At 53.6% G+C, this 13,187-nt stretch overlaps 1 protein-coding gene across 9 annotated transcripts in view; it reads right to left on the reverse strand.

Moving 5' to 3' along the window:
* Nucleotides 1-10,719, reverse strand: part of TNIK (TRAF2 and NCK interacting kinase) — a 172,622-nt gene extending 161,903 nt beyond the window's left edge. For 6 of the 9 annotated variants that reach the window (XR_010071710.1, XM_063339459.1, XM_063339463.1 and 3 more), the window contains exon 1: nucleotides 10,331-10,718. Coding sequence is in view for 8 of the 9 variants with exons in the window: in XM_063339459.1 (XP_063195529.1) it covers nucleotides 10,331-10,387 (57 nt within the window). In the remaining variant the exon portion in view is untranslated. Of the gene's footprint in view, nucleotides 1-10,330 lie in introns of all 9 variants that reach the window. The other 3 variants (XM_063339462.1, XM_063339464.1, XM_063339465.1) reach the window with 2 other exon arrangements.
* Between the last annotated feature and the right edge of the window lie 2,468 nt (nucleotides 10,720-13,187).

The following is a 13,187-nucleotide window of genomic DNA, read 5'->3' on the forward strand; positions in this document are numbered from 1 at the left end:
TCCACGCTTCCTTACAATTATGAGATCTAGGAAAAAAAATACTCCCCTCTCAAGCTAACTTCTGGTGTCAGGATTTCACAGGATTTCATGACCGCAGACAAAATCATCAGGCTTTTGACCAACTAGAAACCCTTTCCTAGGAGCAAAGTGCCCCTCTGCAGTACCTTCCTCTTGCCCCTCTGCTACGTGAAAGGGCAGAGAAGAGCATCTCTGGGGCACCGACCATCCCGGGTCAGCCCAGGAGCTAATCCACCTATCACTTCTTGGTGACCTCCTGCCCTTGCACCTTCGCACCAGGCTCTCACTTTCTTCTGTGGATTGCAAAACCTCGTTTACTGAGGAAAAACACTGGTTCAATATGAAGAAGCATTTGAGAAAGCTAGTAGATTATTAACGAGTGAGTGCTCAAGTCAATTGCTCCAGGAGCACAATAAAAATCTTCTTGGCCTGCACCCACTTGGCAGGTGCTGGAGGTGAGTTCATGAAGAGATTGGGCCTGGTGAAGCCTTCACTGCAGGGGACAACATGGCCACAGACACTTCTTCACCTCCCTCTCCCTCAGGCTCCCAACTGCAGGTCTCCCAACCCACAGCCCCCCACCGGTGGCACCACAGGGACCTTCCCATGGAGGACCTTGTTCCCACCTTCCTGCTCTCCCACCAGCCATGCTGCCCCCAAGACGTCCCTCCCTGTGCTAAGCCCTTGCCTTTGCAAAGGTGGCTTTCCATGCTCACTGCATGACTTAGCGCCTACCCACCTCCCTCCCATCAGCGGGCACGTGTCCTCCAGCTACCTGAGCTGTCAGACAGGAAGGAGAGCTATCAGGGTCCCCACCCTTGGGCAACATCACATCAACGCGGAGAAGGCTGGGGAGGAGAGGTACAAAGTGTGTTGCGTGGCTCTTTTAAGCCAAGGCCAAAGAAGAAGGAGCGTTTCTGCTCAGGGTCTTTGCCTTTTCATGCTAGAGTCCCCCAGGGCCAAGTAAAGGTGCTTCAGCACTCTCAAGTATCAGCTATTTTTAGGCAACAATATCCTGAACACCCTTCTTCGTCCTGGCTTTTATATGGCACAATGAAGAAGTTACCGGGATTTGGCACTTTCTCCTTAACAGGCCATCATTAACAAGTGACTCATATTATATTGCAGCATGAGTCATCTTGGCAGAGGTCGCCACCATAAGCGACAACTAGTCTTCAATTATTTCCTTCAAGTTGAATTAAAGGTATATTGTTATGCTAATTTTACATCTGCTTCATCCCATCTTTCCATCCACTGTCTCCGGAGCAACCTGGGGTTTCACTTCATGGCCCAAACCGCCTCTGGAAGAACTTTTCCACCATGGTGCAGTTACAGGTTGTCACAAAACCTGGACACACCCGGGAAGTCTTCTGGATGGATTTTCAGCTACGGCACCTGATATCTAAAGCAGTTCTCCATCCCTCCTCCCGCTTCTGCTCCACAGGGACAACAAGCTGCCGTCCCTGCCACCATCCTGCTCCATTCAGACTTTGTCTTGACAATTTTCCAAGGATCTGGGGCTCGCCCAGCGCTCGAACACAACCACCTTCAGGCTGCCACACCACCTCATTGCCTCCAAGAGCAGGGGCAAAGCCTAACCAACAAAATCACTTTGAACTATGCCCAGCGACACGTGAGTATTGAAGGAACTATTACAGGGCGGGTAAAAAAGGAGTCATTTTCAGCCATTTTCCAGCCGAGCAGCCCCACATTTCAACGTGACTCCAGCCTCTCCCCATCCATTCGCTCACCCCCCAACACAACGTACCCACCACAGCTCCCCAACCAATGAGCCACGAGAAGACGGCACCCCTTCCAGGGCAAGGCACAGTCACTGCAGGGCATTTAACTTGGGGAACATGGTTTTGCCCATTAGAAAACATGGCCATTACCAGCCTGGTGACCAGCGGAGCCCTCCGTGTTTATATTTATAGCAGTCAAACACAGTCCCACTGGCTGCGAGGTCCACTTTGGAGAGCATTTGTAAACTGCTCTCACTGCTGGAACCCCATTTAGCTCTTACAGCCTCTTCGGCCGTACGAACACACCGATCCCCACAGAACAGCAACAGGAGGAGCGGAGTCATCCCGCTATTTACTGAAGCTAATCAATACGTGAAGGCTGAAGATTTATGGCAGTGAAGACAGGCTGTCTGCATAGCCAGAAAATGCATTTAAAGCCCTTTTAATTTTGTTGCCTTGGCCTCTGGTTTTGCTCCAAGAACACAGTTTTCTTGCACGCCCATCTTTCTTTCCTCCCCAAACGGTGGCATCTGCAGGCACAGGAGAGAAGCCCCCCACGAAAACCTACGGTGAGTATTTAGTGGGAGGCTATAACACAAAAAACACCAGTTTAAGGGCAGTGCCCCTTCCTTTCCAGCCAGGTTTCACCTGCGAGAACAGGTCTACGGCTAATTCAGCATCTCCCACGTAAGCGAGCGGCATGGAAAAACCGTGTTTTGAAGAAGGTCTGTGTGCCAGGAACCGGGACACAGGCTGCGCCGTTCATATCGCGCCAGCCCACCACGCCGTCCTCCGCCACTCCAGAGGGAACCGTTACATCCGCATTTATTTCTCTATATATTTTCTATGCTTATATATATATATGTATATATACACGCTGCATATATATTATTTTTATATATTATTTCAGTATTTTTATATCTTATATGTTTTTATATAGCGTACATATATTAATTTTTATATTATTTTAATTTTAGAGAGAGATATATATAAGAAAAAAGACCTTTGTAAGTACCCCCACAGCATATCTGACCTGCTGCGTGTCGGGGGTGACCACCTGCACAGCTGAGATGATACCACCCGGGTATCACGACCAGGTGAGCCACAAGAGGGGAGATCCTACAAACCGCCCCATCGGAGCTCGTTCTCTGGTTTCCTCTGGTTGACGCTCCGGAGAGCAGAAGCACGGTAGGCAACCACCGGCAGCAGCACCAGCCCCCAGGTAAAGGCAGTTGTTTTGGTCACCGTATCAGCTCTATGCAATACATCCAAGAAAGATGGCAGCGAGGTAGGCAGGAGATCCGTACCTTGGCTTTTGCCAGTTTATCTCAAAAATCATACTAAGCTTTTATGCTTGTGTACGAAAGAGAAAGGAAAAGGCAAATATATTCTGATTTACAGGGAGATTTCTATTGTTGCCTGGACATCAAACAGCACCCAATTAGTCCTGCAAGGATCTGACCCACAAATTATGAAAATAAATGCCTCCGAAGCTTTGATCTCTTGTATTTCTGTAGCATGCTACAGCGGTTATTAGACACATTTTATTAGATTCAAGCTGTGCGATCTCTTCCTCGGCAAAGGCTCCACCGCCTCCAGTGCATCCTAAAGTCTCCCTCCAGCAGATTAAGGGCACGGTCCCAAACAGTCACTTCTGTCGAGCACAAAACACATGACTCAGCTGGCAGTCGGCTTTTTCCTGCTGAGTTTCAAAATTAGGAGCAAAAAGAATTTTTAAAAGATGGGGGGGGGGTGGATGTGTCAGCCGCTTAAATGAAACTTTTGATTCTCTTTATAATGGAATATACATTCGAGGCAATGTCCCTGGCTTCTAAAAAAGTGCTGCTTTCAGAACAACTTATTTCATCCTGCCCTCCGAAATGCCATTGCTGGAAGAAGCCAGCAAAAAAAACCAAACAAACAAACAAAAAAAACCAACAACAACAAAAAAAAAAACAAACAGAAAACCACAAACGTAAGAAAAGGTTTTGTGCCCCGCTGCAGCTGGAAACCACGCGTGAGCAGAGACACATCCACCCACTCGCCCTCGCGGCAGCGCTTCGCACCAGGAGGATGCTGAAAATCAGATTGCTAAGGCTTCGCTCCCAAGAGCGGCTGCGTTCAGCCCCAGCGGGTACAGAGGAAGGACGGGACCATGTGAACCGCTCAGGTCTCGCTTCCTGGCAAGAGGGTGGTGTTTGCGTGAAGCCATTAATGTCTGATGGGGTGTCTGTAGCAGAGGAGAGCTGGTTATCTGCAGCAGAGCAAAGTGCATTGCTTTCTGCTGCGCCCGGGGAAGCCGGCAGCCGAGCACGGGCTGTTTGCTCAGCCGGTACGGCAGGAGAAATGTCGGTTCTCAGCCACGCAGGACACAGCTGGGTATTCCAGCGCTGCCCAGCTGGTTACCACCATCCATCATTTGCTACCAACACGCAACCTTGAACCTCGGGCAAGCGCTGCAGAAAACTAACGTGGAAAAGCAACATTCTCGACCCAAGGGGAGGAAGGTTTTTCTGGTTTGCCATTACAAAATAAAATCAGGCGTGCAGAGAGATATCACTGAATTCTGAGTGAACTTCTTATCAGTGTTTTCCAACCTCGGTGGCTTTTCCTCCCCTCTCACTCAGGAGCTGGGCCCCACTTGCTGAGCATCCTCCTCCCTCTGCGGGAAGGGGATGCTCGGCCCCTCACGGGGCTCATCTCAAAACCAGCAGGGAGGGAGAACACCGAACGAGGGGGAGTCTCCATTTCCCAAGGACCCTGTTTGTTAGACACCCCTCCTTTAGAACTCATAAGTGATGTACACGCAGAACGTCAAACCTCGCTTAAATAAATTGTTTTCCTGAGCCCAGAGCAGCCAGCCCATCGGTTTCAACGGGCAGCCACGGTTCAAAGTGACAAGAGGGGACACGAGGAGGGGATGGAAATCCAAGTTACTGGCTTTATAAGTGGGAAACACAACCCCTCATTTAATAGGGCCATCAATGACTTCGGCTAGTGGTTTTCATCCCGCAGCCTACAGACCGCTTGAAGCCTTCAGGAGGTGGGTCCTGAACCCTCAACACCACCCTCCCCACCCCAAGACACGCCAGCTTTCAGAATTCCTCCACGCCGCAAACCCTTTTGCCTGTTGGTAGCTTTTTACCAGGGGCAAACGCAGGGAACCTACCAGGATTCTCCCCATTTATACTTGCGACATGAAGAAACGGGACGGGGATCAATACTCTGCCCTTGGTCGGCAGGTCGGGGGCACAGAGCCCTCGCTGATGGCTGCAATGACCCTTGTAAAGCGACCAGGGGTGCGTTAGGAGGAGCCAGGCAAGGGTTTGCAGAGGCGACGGCAGCTTTGGTGTGACCTGGCCCCACGCGAATGACGACTTCCAAGGACACCTCTTCCTTAGCCGGGAGATTCTCTTCCGGAGACTTAAGTACAGACTGAATGGAAACAGCTTCCCACCCCATACAAACTGTACTGCCACATTTACTACAGCCTGGCCGATAAAAACTACCTTCACGTAGCAAGGAGAAAAGCCTCCTCTAAATCCTCACATGAAATAAAAAAAAAAAAATAAATCAGACGCTCTTTCAAATACGCACACCCACCAAATACTCCTTGTTGCTTCAAACCTCAACAAAACGCTTGTGCTGAAACATCGACCTGCTTGAGCACACATTTCGCTACAAAATTCACCCCAAATTATTAATTTTTATGGTTGACCAGCACAGGAACACTAGTGAGAAGAGAGGGATTCTCCACGCCTTTAAAAACACCGTACGCTCTGGTGTTGGGGAAGATCTCCAAAGATGGGGAAGAGCAACCAGTGCCGAAGGAGACACGGAGAACTGCAGAAGAGCAACATCTGGGCTGCACGACTCCAAAAGGTGGGAAAAAAAAGTATAAAATCAACCATGCTGAAAGATTAGACAGAAGACAGCTTGGTTTCTGTTGTAACTTTTCATGAGCGCACGCACAAGAATATGCGTTTGTAGAGGTGCAAACGCCCATCTTCTATCAGCACTCCTGCGAGGAGACGCAGAGAAAAAGGCTTAGAGTTGGACATCGTCATCCCTTTGGGATGATTCAGAGGCCCGTATTGTGCTGCCAAGGATTTATGGTTTTTAAAAAAATAATATAAAAGGGTCAAAAATATACAAAGTACATGGCCACAGTCCTGGTCTAGGGCTTACACACGCGCTGAATCACACTGCAAGGGGTCAGACGAAGGCCCTGATGGGGGGAAGCGTCCATCCTCAGGAACTGCAGCTACACGTACCTTTGTTGAAGACGCATCCCAAATGTTGCAGGGCAGCACATCATGTAAAACACAGCACAAAATAAATCAGCTTTTCGTGCCTTTTTTTAATCTCCGGAAGTCAAATTTGTTCCTCTTTCTATTCGGGAAGAAGGTGACCTTCGCAAAAAGCTGCCCAAATTCTGTCGAGCTACAGAGTTTTTTTAACAGGTGCTGGAAGAAGAAACCAAACCTAATGCTGGCAGGGTAATGCTCCTGAGTGGTGGCTTCAGCGCTTATCCCCCATTAGAACTTCTCCTAAATCTTTAATGATGCTGAAATATGCCATAAACTGATGAAGTTCTGCAAACAAGACGATGCCAGCATCTTTGTTTGGGGGTTGCGTTTGTGGTTTTGGGTTTTGTTTTTTTTTTTTTTTTTTTAATATGAGAGCTTTTATCTTCATTGCCAACGATCAACTAATGCAAACAAATGGCCACTGGAACTTGACTTCTATACAAAGCCAAGCGAAAGGAAGAGTAGCGACATTTTTGGGTTTCATCCAATTCTTCCCAGCAACAGCTAATACCCACCGGCTCCTTAATTCTGCGCTGTCTCCTCTCCCAGCCCGAGCATTAAAGGCCAGGCATTTCCAAAACAACTAACGGTTTTAGGATCCAGTTTCCAGAGAGCGCGGGGTCAGCACTTTGCGAAAGTAAATAACTAAAGCTTGGGTTTTGTTAATGAATCCCAAACAAAAGCAACGTCCAGGTACACGAAGAAAACAATTACCCCCCCCCCCCCCCCCAAAAAAAAAGAAAATAATAAATAATGCTCTTTTTCAATTCCCAGGCTCGCAGAAAACCCTTCTCCAAGCCGTACAACCCAGGTGAGCCTCGCAAGCCCCCAGCCGTCAGCTGGGACCCGATCCCCTCGCCAAGCAGACAAGGTGCACCTGTGAGCGGGGGGGGGGTTTGCTCGTCCCAGGGGGTTATCAGCGCCCTGAGAAAGGGTTTTTTTCTCCTCCCAAAGAGCTTTTACCACCTCCCACGCACCTCGCAAAGCTCCCCAAATGCATCCAGCTGTGGCATCCCCTACTGCGGAGGAGCCCGCTGCCACCGCTGCATCAGCCCGAGGCCCGTCCCTGCAGATGGATGCGGCGGAGGAAAAGCTATTGACCTCAATATTTTAGAAGGATCAAGGCCACCGCCTTCAGCAGGAGATGACAGGCTCTCGCATTGGCTGAGACAAAAAAAAAAAATAATAAATAAATAACTTTAAAAAGGGTGAAAAAAAATCCCCCAAAACCCAGCCCCATCTTTCTGCTTGCTCTCCCGTTGGGATCAGCTGCGCGTTTGCCACCAGAGAGCCTGGCCCACCGCGTCCCTCCCCTCGCTCATCCGCCTTTTACTGTGAAAATCTGCTGCTCGAACACGGCTGTCAACAGCCCGTGCGAATCCCCGCGTTAATCATTATTCTGCTAATGGCACCGCCAGGTCATTCGGCTATTAAACGTGCTGAGTGGACCAGCAAAAATATCTCCTCGCCCGTACAGAAGAGCATTATAATGTAGTTTATCTTATCCCCTTGTCAGTATAATATGCAGCACTACCTGTTCAATGGCCTCATCATTTCAAATTACCGTTTTCTGCAACATTAACAATACTCATTACCAGCATCACCACCGGAAGATCTCTATTTTAAGAACCTTTCTGATGTGGAAGGTTTCACCCTGCCCTTCCTTACGCGCTCAGCCCTCCGCACCGACACGGGGACACACTCGGGTACCATGGCAATGAGCGCGGCGCAGAGGGATGGATGGAAACGTGCCGCAAAAGAAGGCAGGAGCCAGCCCGAAGTGTGCTTAACTCCATGCATTTTAATCAGAATTCAGCGCTTTGTTCCCGGCCCGGCCGCCAGCGCGTCAAGAACGATGCACTGCTGCGGTGGAGCTCGGCTGCGTGGCCACCATCAACGCGAGCGTGGCAAGAAGAGAAGTCCCTTGGGCGACAGAAAGCCAAAGGACAGGACGGGGCAAACCAGCAGGCAAAGGTCCACCCTTTTTTTTTTTTTTTTTTTTCTTGTTGTTCATAAAACCCAGCCTCCTGCAACGTCTTGGTGACTCAAACTTGGAGATAAGCGGCCCAAGCTTTTTTTCCTTTCCCCACTGCCGGGAGTAAATCAGATTTTTGAGTCACTACCTGCTCCCCGCGTCTCACATCCCTCACCCCTTCAAACACGTAGGCACAAGAGCAACGTCTCCTCCATCCGGACTCATCTACCAACCCGCAGCAATGTGACACTTCTTCTCTAATAAATGAAATTTTGCAAGGCTTGGGGAATTACTCCTCCCTGCCGCGTTTTGTGCTCAGGCAGCAAATTTACTATTGATTTCTGATTCAGACCCCGCGGAATGATTCACGCTTCTTGCCCTATCTGCTGAATTTATGACCTTTAACAATTATTCTAAGTGCTAAAAGAGCTTAGTTCAGAAGAAGATCTATTCCTTGGCAAATTAAGCTCCTATTCTTGTCTCACTTACAAACCCAACACATCTCTCATCGTTTATAGGGAAGCGCCGTAGCAGGTCTCTCCCCTTGAGAAGGGGCAGGGGCACAAAGAGCAGGAGCCCCCAGGGTCCTGGCGGAGGGGACAGGGCTGGGCAGGGGGACACGGCTTTGCGCTCTCGCCCCGCCGTCGGTGGGGGTTTCGGGTCCCCTTCTCTCCTGTTACCCCGAAACGCCAGCATCGCTCTGCTCACAGACCAGGCACTGCCGGTGGGTGTCGGTGCCGGGGGGGGGGGGGGGGGAGGGATGGAGGGAGGGAATATACATTTCCTCCTAAAGCGAAAACAAAACCCTGACTGTATCTGGGGCGCATTGCTATTAAAAAGCCAAAACACACACACACAAAAAAAAAAAAAAGCGCCTAAGCCCGTGTGGACACAGTTTTAAAAAGAAATGGCGCCCCAATTCAAACAAACTTCCTAACACATGTTAAAAAAATATATATATATATAAAAAATTATAATATTTTCAGGGGGTGGGGGAGAAAGAAAGGGACCCCTTTCCCTCCCCAAACGATAGTGCTTTCCTGGATTAACTCCACCAGCTCCAGCAACCCCTCTTCCAAGGCACCTTCCTCCCCCCCGAGAGGGGAAACGAGCTCCAGGGCTGTTTTTACACTGGGTGCTCCCCCCTCCGCCCCGGCTCCAGTCTCCCCTACAGTGTCTATTGCTGAGCAATCGCTTACACTATTAATCAACCAGAAACTCACCAGGAAGAAAGTAGGGCAACTGAATAAAGATAGACTTCTTTTTTTTTTTTTTTCCCCTTTTTTTTTTTTTTCCCCTTGCACTGAAGCAAATAATATTTCTAAAAATACACTTGTGCAAGTCTTCAGCGGATTCCGCTTCATTTTATTTATTTATCTACGCCAGCAGGTCGAGAGCAGCAGCCTCGCCGCTGCCTCCCCCAAGAAACGCCGCTCCTCTAAATGACTCCCCGTGCTCGACACCAACCAGCTCTTCTTCTACCCAAAAAGAATGAAGAAATTGGGGGGGGGGGAAAGAGGCAGAAAGTTATAGGGAAAAAAAAATAGGCCGGGGGTGGGGGGGGGACAAACACACACATCAGGCCACAGCCCACGCAGAGGCTGACACGTTTGACGAGCCCGACATTTCAAGGGTATTTTCGGGGGGGGGGTGTTGAGGAGGAGCCCGAGCGAAGGGGGGGGAGATGGATGGAAGCGCTGCCGGCGTGAAGGGGAGGTGGGGGGGGGCTGCGGGGAGCAGCCCCGCACCCCGGAGGTGCCCGGCTCCCCCCCCCATCCCCGCCCGTCCTGCGGCACTGCCCGGCCCCGCCGCCAAACGGGGAAGGGGGGGGGGGGGGGGGGGTCCGGGCTGTCCCCCCCCCAGGGGGGGTGCAGGGCACCGGTCCCCGCGGTGTGTGTCCGTCCGCCGTCCCCCCCCCCCCAACCACCACCACCCCGGGCTGTACGCACAGGCACACACCGGGGTGCGGGAACGAACACACGTATGGTGTGTGTGTATCTATACATACATATATATATACACACATACCTATATACACACATGCGTACACACAGCTATGTGCATGCAGGCGCACACGCTTCTACCTCGGTATTTACATACGTGCAGCCGCACACACAGCCCCCCCACCGGGATGGAGGCATGATGGACGGATGGATGGATGGATGGATCGGGGTGTGAGTGTGTGTGTGTGTGTGTGTGTGTCAGCCGCTCCAGCATCCCCCCCCCCAACCCTCGTCCCCGCATCCCCCCCCCTCCCCGGTCCCCGACCCGTCTCCGCGCCTCACCCGCAGCGCCGAGAGGTCGATCTCGTCCAGGCTCCGCGCCGGCGAGTCGCTCGCCATGTTTCCGCCGCCACCGACCGGGCAGTGGGGGGGGAGGGGGTCAGGGTAAGGGCGGGGGGGTGGGGGGGGTGGGGGGGAAGGCGGCGCTGGCGCTATTCAACGCCTCTCCTCATGCGGGGAAGCCGGCACGGAGGAGGAGGAGGAGAAGCCGCCGCCACCACCGCCGCCGCCACTGCCCTTCCGCCTGCAGCTAGCGCGGCTGGGGGCGGCCGCGGGCTGCGCCGGGATGGCGGCGGCGGCGGCGCATCGCCCGGCCTCGCCTCGCCGCCTCCCCGGCCCAGCGCCGCCGGAGCTGTCTGTCAGGGCGCGGGGAGGGGGCGGCGGCGGCGGCGGCGGCCGCGGCGGCAGCGCGGGGGCGGGCCCCGGCGGCGGGGGGCGGGCAGAGCCCCGCCCGCACCGGGGAGAGGCGGGGGGGCCGGGCCGGTCCCTGCCCCCGCCCCGCCGCCTCCCGGGGGACAGGGGAACCGGTCCTTGCCCTCGCCCCGCTGCGTCCCGGGGGAGAACCGATCCGTGCCCCCGCCCCGCTGTTTCTCTGGGGAGACCGGTCCGTGCCCCCGCCCCGACCGCACCGGAGGGGGGCGGGGGGAGCGGTCCCTGCCCGCGCCTCGCCGCTTCCCGGGGGGGACACGGGGACCGGTCGCTGCCCCCGCCCCATCGAGTCCCGGGGGGGACACGGGGACCGGTCGCTGCCCCTGCCCCACCGCGTCCCGACGGGGACCGGTCGCTGCCCCCGCCCCACCGCGTCTCGGGGGGGACACGGTCGCTGCCCCCGCCCCGTTGCGACCCCGCGGTGGGGGGGACACGACATGGGGACCGGTCCCTGCCCCCGCCCCGCTGCTTGTCGGGGGGGGGGATCGGTCCATGCCCCCGCCTCTCCTCATCCCGGGGGGGGGGGACACGGGGAGCGGTCCGTGCCCCAGCCCCGCCGTGCCCGTTCCCGGGGGGTTGAGGGGGTCCGGGGCCGGGGAAGAGCCGGGTCCCTCCGGAGGGATGCGCTGGTTCTCAGCCGGGGGGGGGTGGGGGTTGTGCGGGGGCTGTACACCGGGGATAACGGCTGCGAAGGACCCCGCTGCACGTCCCGCCGGCTGCCAACCCTGATGCACTTCATCGCAAAGCCCCCACATGGGTTTATTTAGCACATAAACACCAAGAAACACACACACCACACCCCCCCCCATGAGAAATGGTGGGCAGAAAAAAATCCAGGCCACCTGGATCCCGCTGGGCTCGGCCCTGGTGAGGCCCCACCTCGAGCGCCGCATCCAGTTTTGGGCCCCTCACGATAAGAAAGACCTTCTCGCTGTCTACAACCTGAAAGGAGGGTGTAGCCGGGGGGGGGTCGGTCTCTTCTCCCAAGGAACAGGCAACAGGACAAGAGGAAACGGCCTCAAGTTGCACCAAGGGAGGTTTAGACTGGATATTAGGAAAAAATTCTTCACCGAAAGGGTTATCAAATGTTGGAACAGGCTGCCCAGGGAGTGGTGGAATCACCATCCCTGGAGGTATTACAAAGCCGGGCAGACGTGGTGCTGAGGGACATGGGTTAGTGGTGGGTTTGGCAGTGTTAGGTTAACGGTTGGACGTGATGACCTGAAAGGTCTCTTCCAACCTAGACGATTCTATGATTTGATTCCATGATTCTACCCCTAGCCCACTGCCAGAGCGGCTCTGCCCGTCAAGTCTGGTGGGAAAAGCTGCCGAATTTCAGGCACCGAACCCAAATTCTGCCACTCTGGAGCGTCGGGAAGCGCTAGGGCCTGACCTTGCTTGGTGCCAAAGGAGCGGCCATCCATCTGCTTCATGCACCTCGGGATGTTCCGGCTGAGAACTCGCCCTTCTCCAGCTGGATCCAGGTGTCAGGTCTGGGTTTGTGACCTGTTCCCTCCGCCCTCAGGAGCCCTCCAAGCCCTATCCGCTCTCGTGCTGTTCCTCGGTAAGACATTCGTGCTGTCTTTGGAATTGGCCAAAACCCCTCCAAAGCCAGCAATAGCCTAGGTAGAGTCAGCTTTTACTGTTTTCCTTATTTCCCTTTTTGGGATGTGGTTTCTGCCAAACCAGGTGCCATATATAAATATATATGTATAAAAAAATCTGTTGCCTTTGAGGGAACCGTATGGAAGCTGTACTTACAACATCAACTTGTGTCAGGAGCTTACAATATGCAGATCTGGGAAGCGGAAACCCTACACATGAGTCAATTGGCAGGCGGATGGGATTTTCTTACGCTTTCTGGTTGGAGATGTGTTTCAATGAAAAAAAAATTAAAAAAAAAAAAAAATTGTATTACAAACAATCGCGGGGAGGCTGCGTGCTGCAGATGGTGCCGGAGGTGCAGCCGCTCCGGGAGGGACAGAGGGATGAAAGGACCCGAGGAGCTGCCGAAACCTCCCCAGGAGCACCGGGATCCGTGGAGGAGGTTGCAGAAGTCAGGGCCGCCGGTGCCTCCACCCTCTGCTCGCTGGGTAGCCCGCAGCGGAGGGACTGCATCAGTGGCTTATTAGCTTTATTAGTCCTGATCACGGCAGGGCTGACAAGGGCCGGGGACGAGAGCCGCAGCGCCGGCGTTTCGGCTTGCGGGGCCGCGAGGGCGCAGGAGAATGTGATTTTTTGGGGTAATGAACCGCCGAAGTGGCAGGTAGCGGATGTCGCCGGCCGTGGGTGAGACGCACAGGGATGCGCAGCGCCCGCAGCCTGCCTGGATTTATCCCCTCTATCCCAGCCGCAAATCATCGCTCCTCGATATCTTGCGCAGTCCTCAAAATTTCATCGGAATGCTAAAGTCACTAAAATCAAACACCAG

Source organism: Chroicocephalus ridibundus, chromosome 6 (genome assembly GCF_963924245.1).
Source record: "Chroicocephalus ridibundus chromosome 6, bChrRid1.1, whole genome shotgun sequence".
Lineage (NCBI taxonomy): Eukaryota > Metazoa > Chordata > Aves > Charadriiformes > Laridae > Chroicocephalus > Chroicocephalus ridibundus.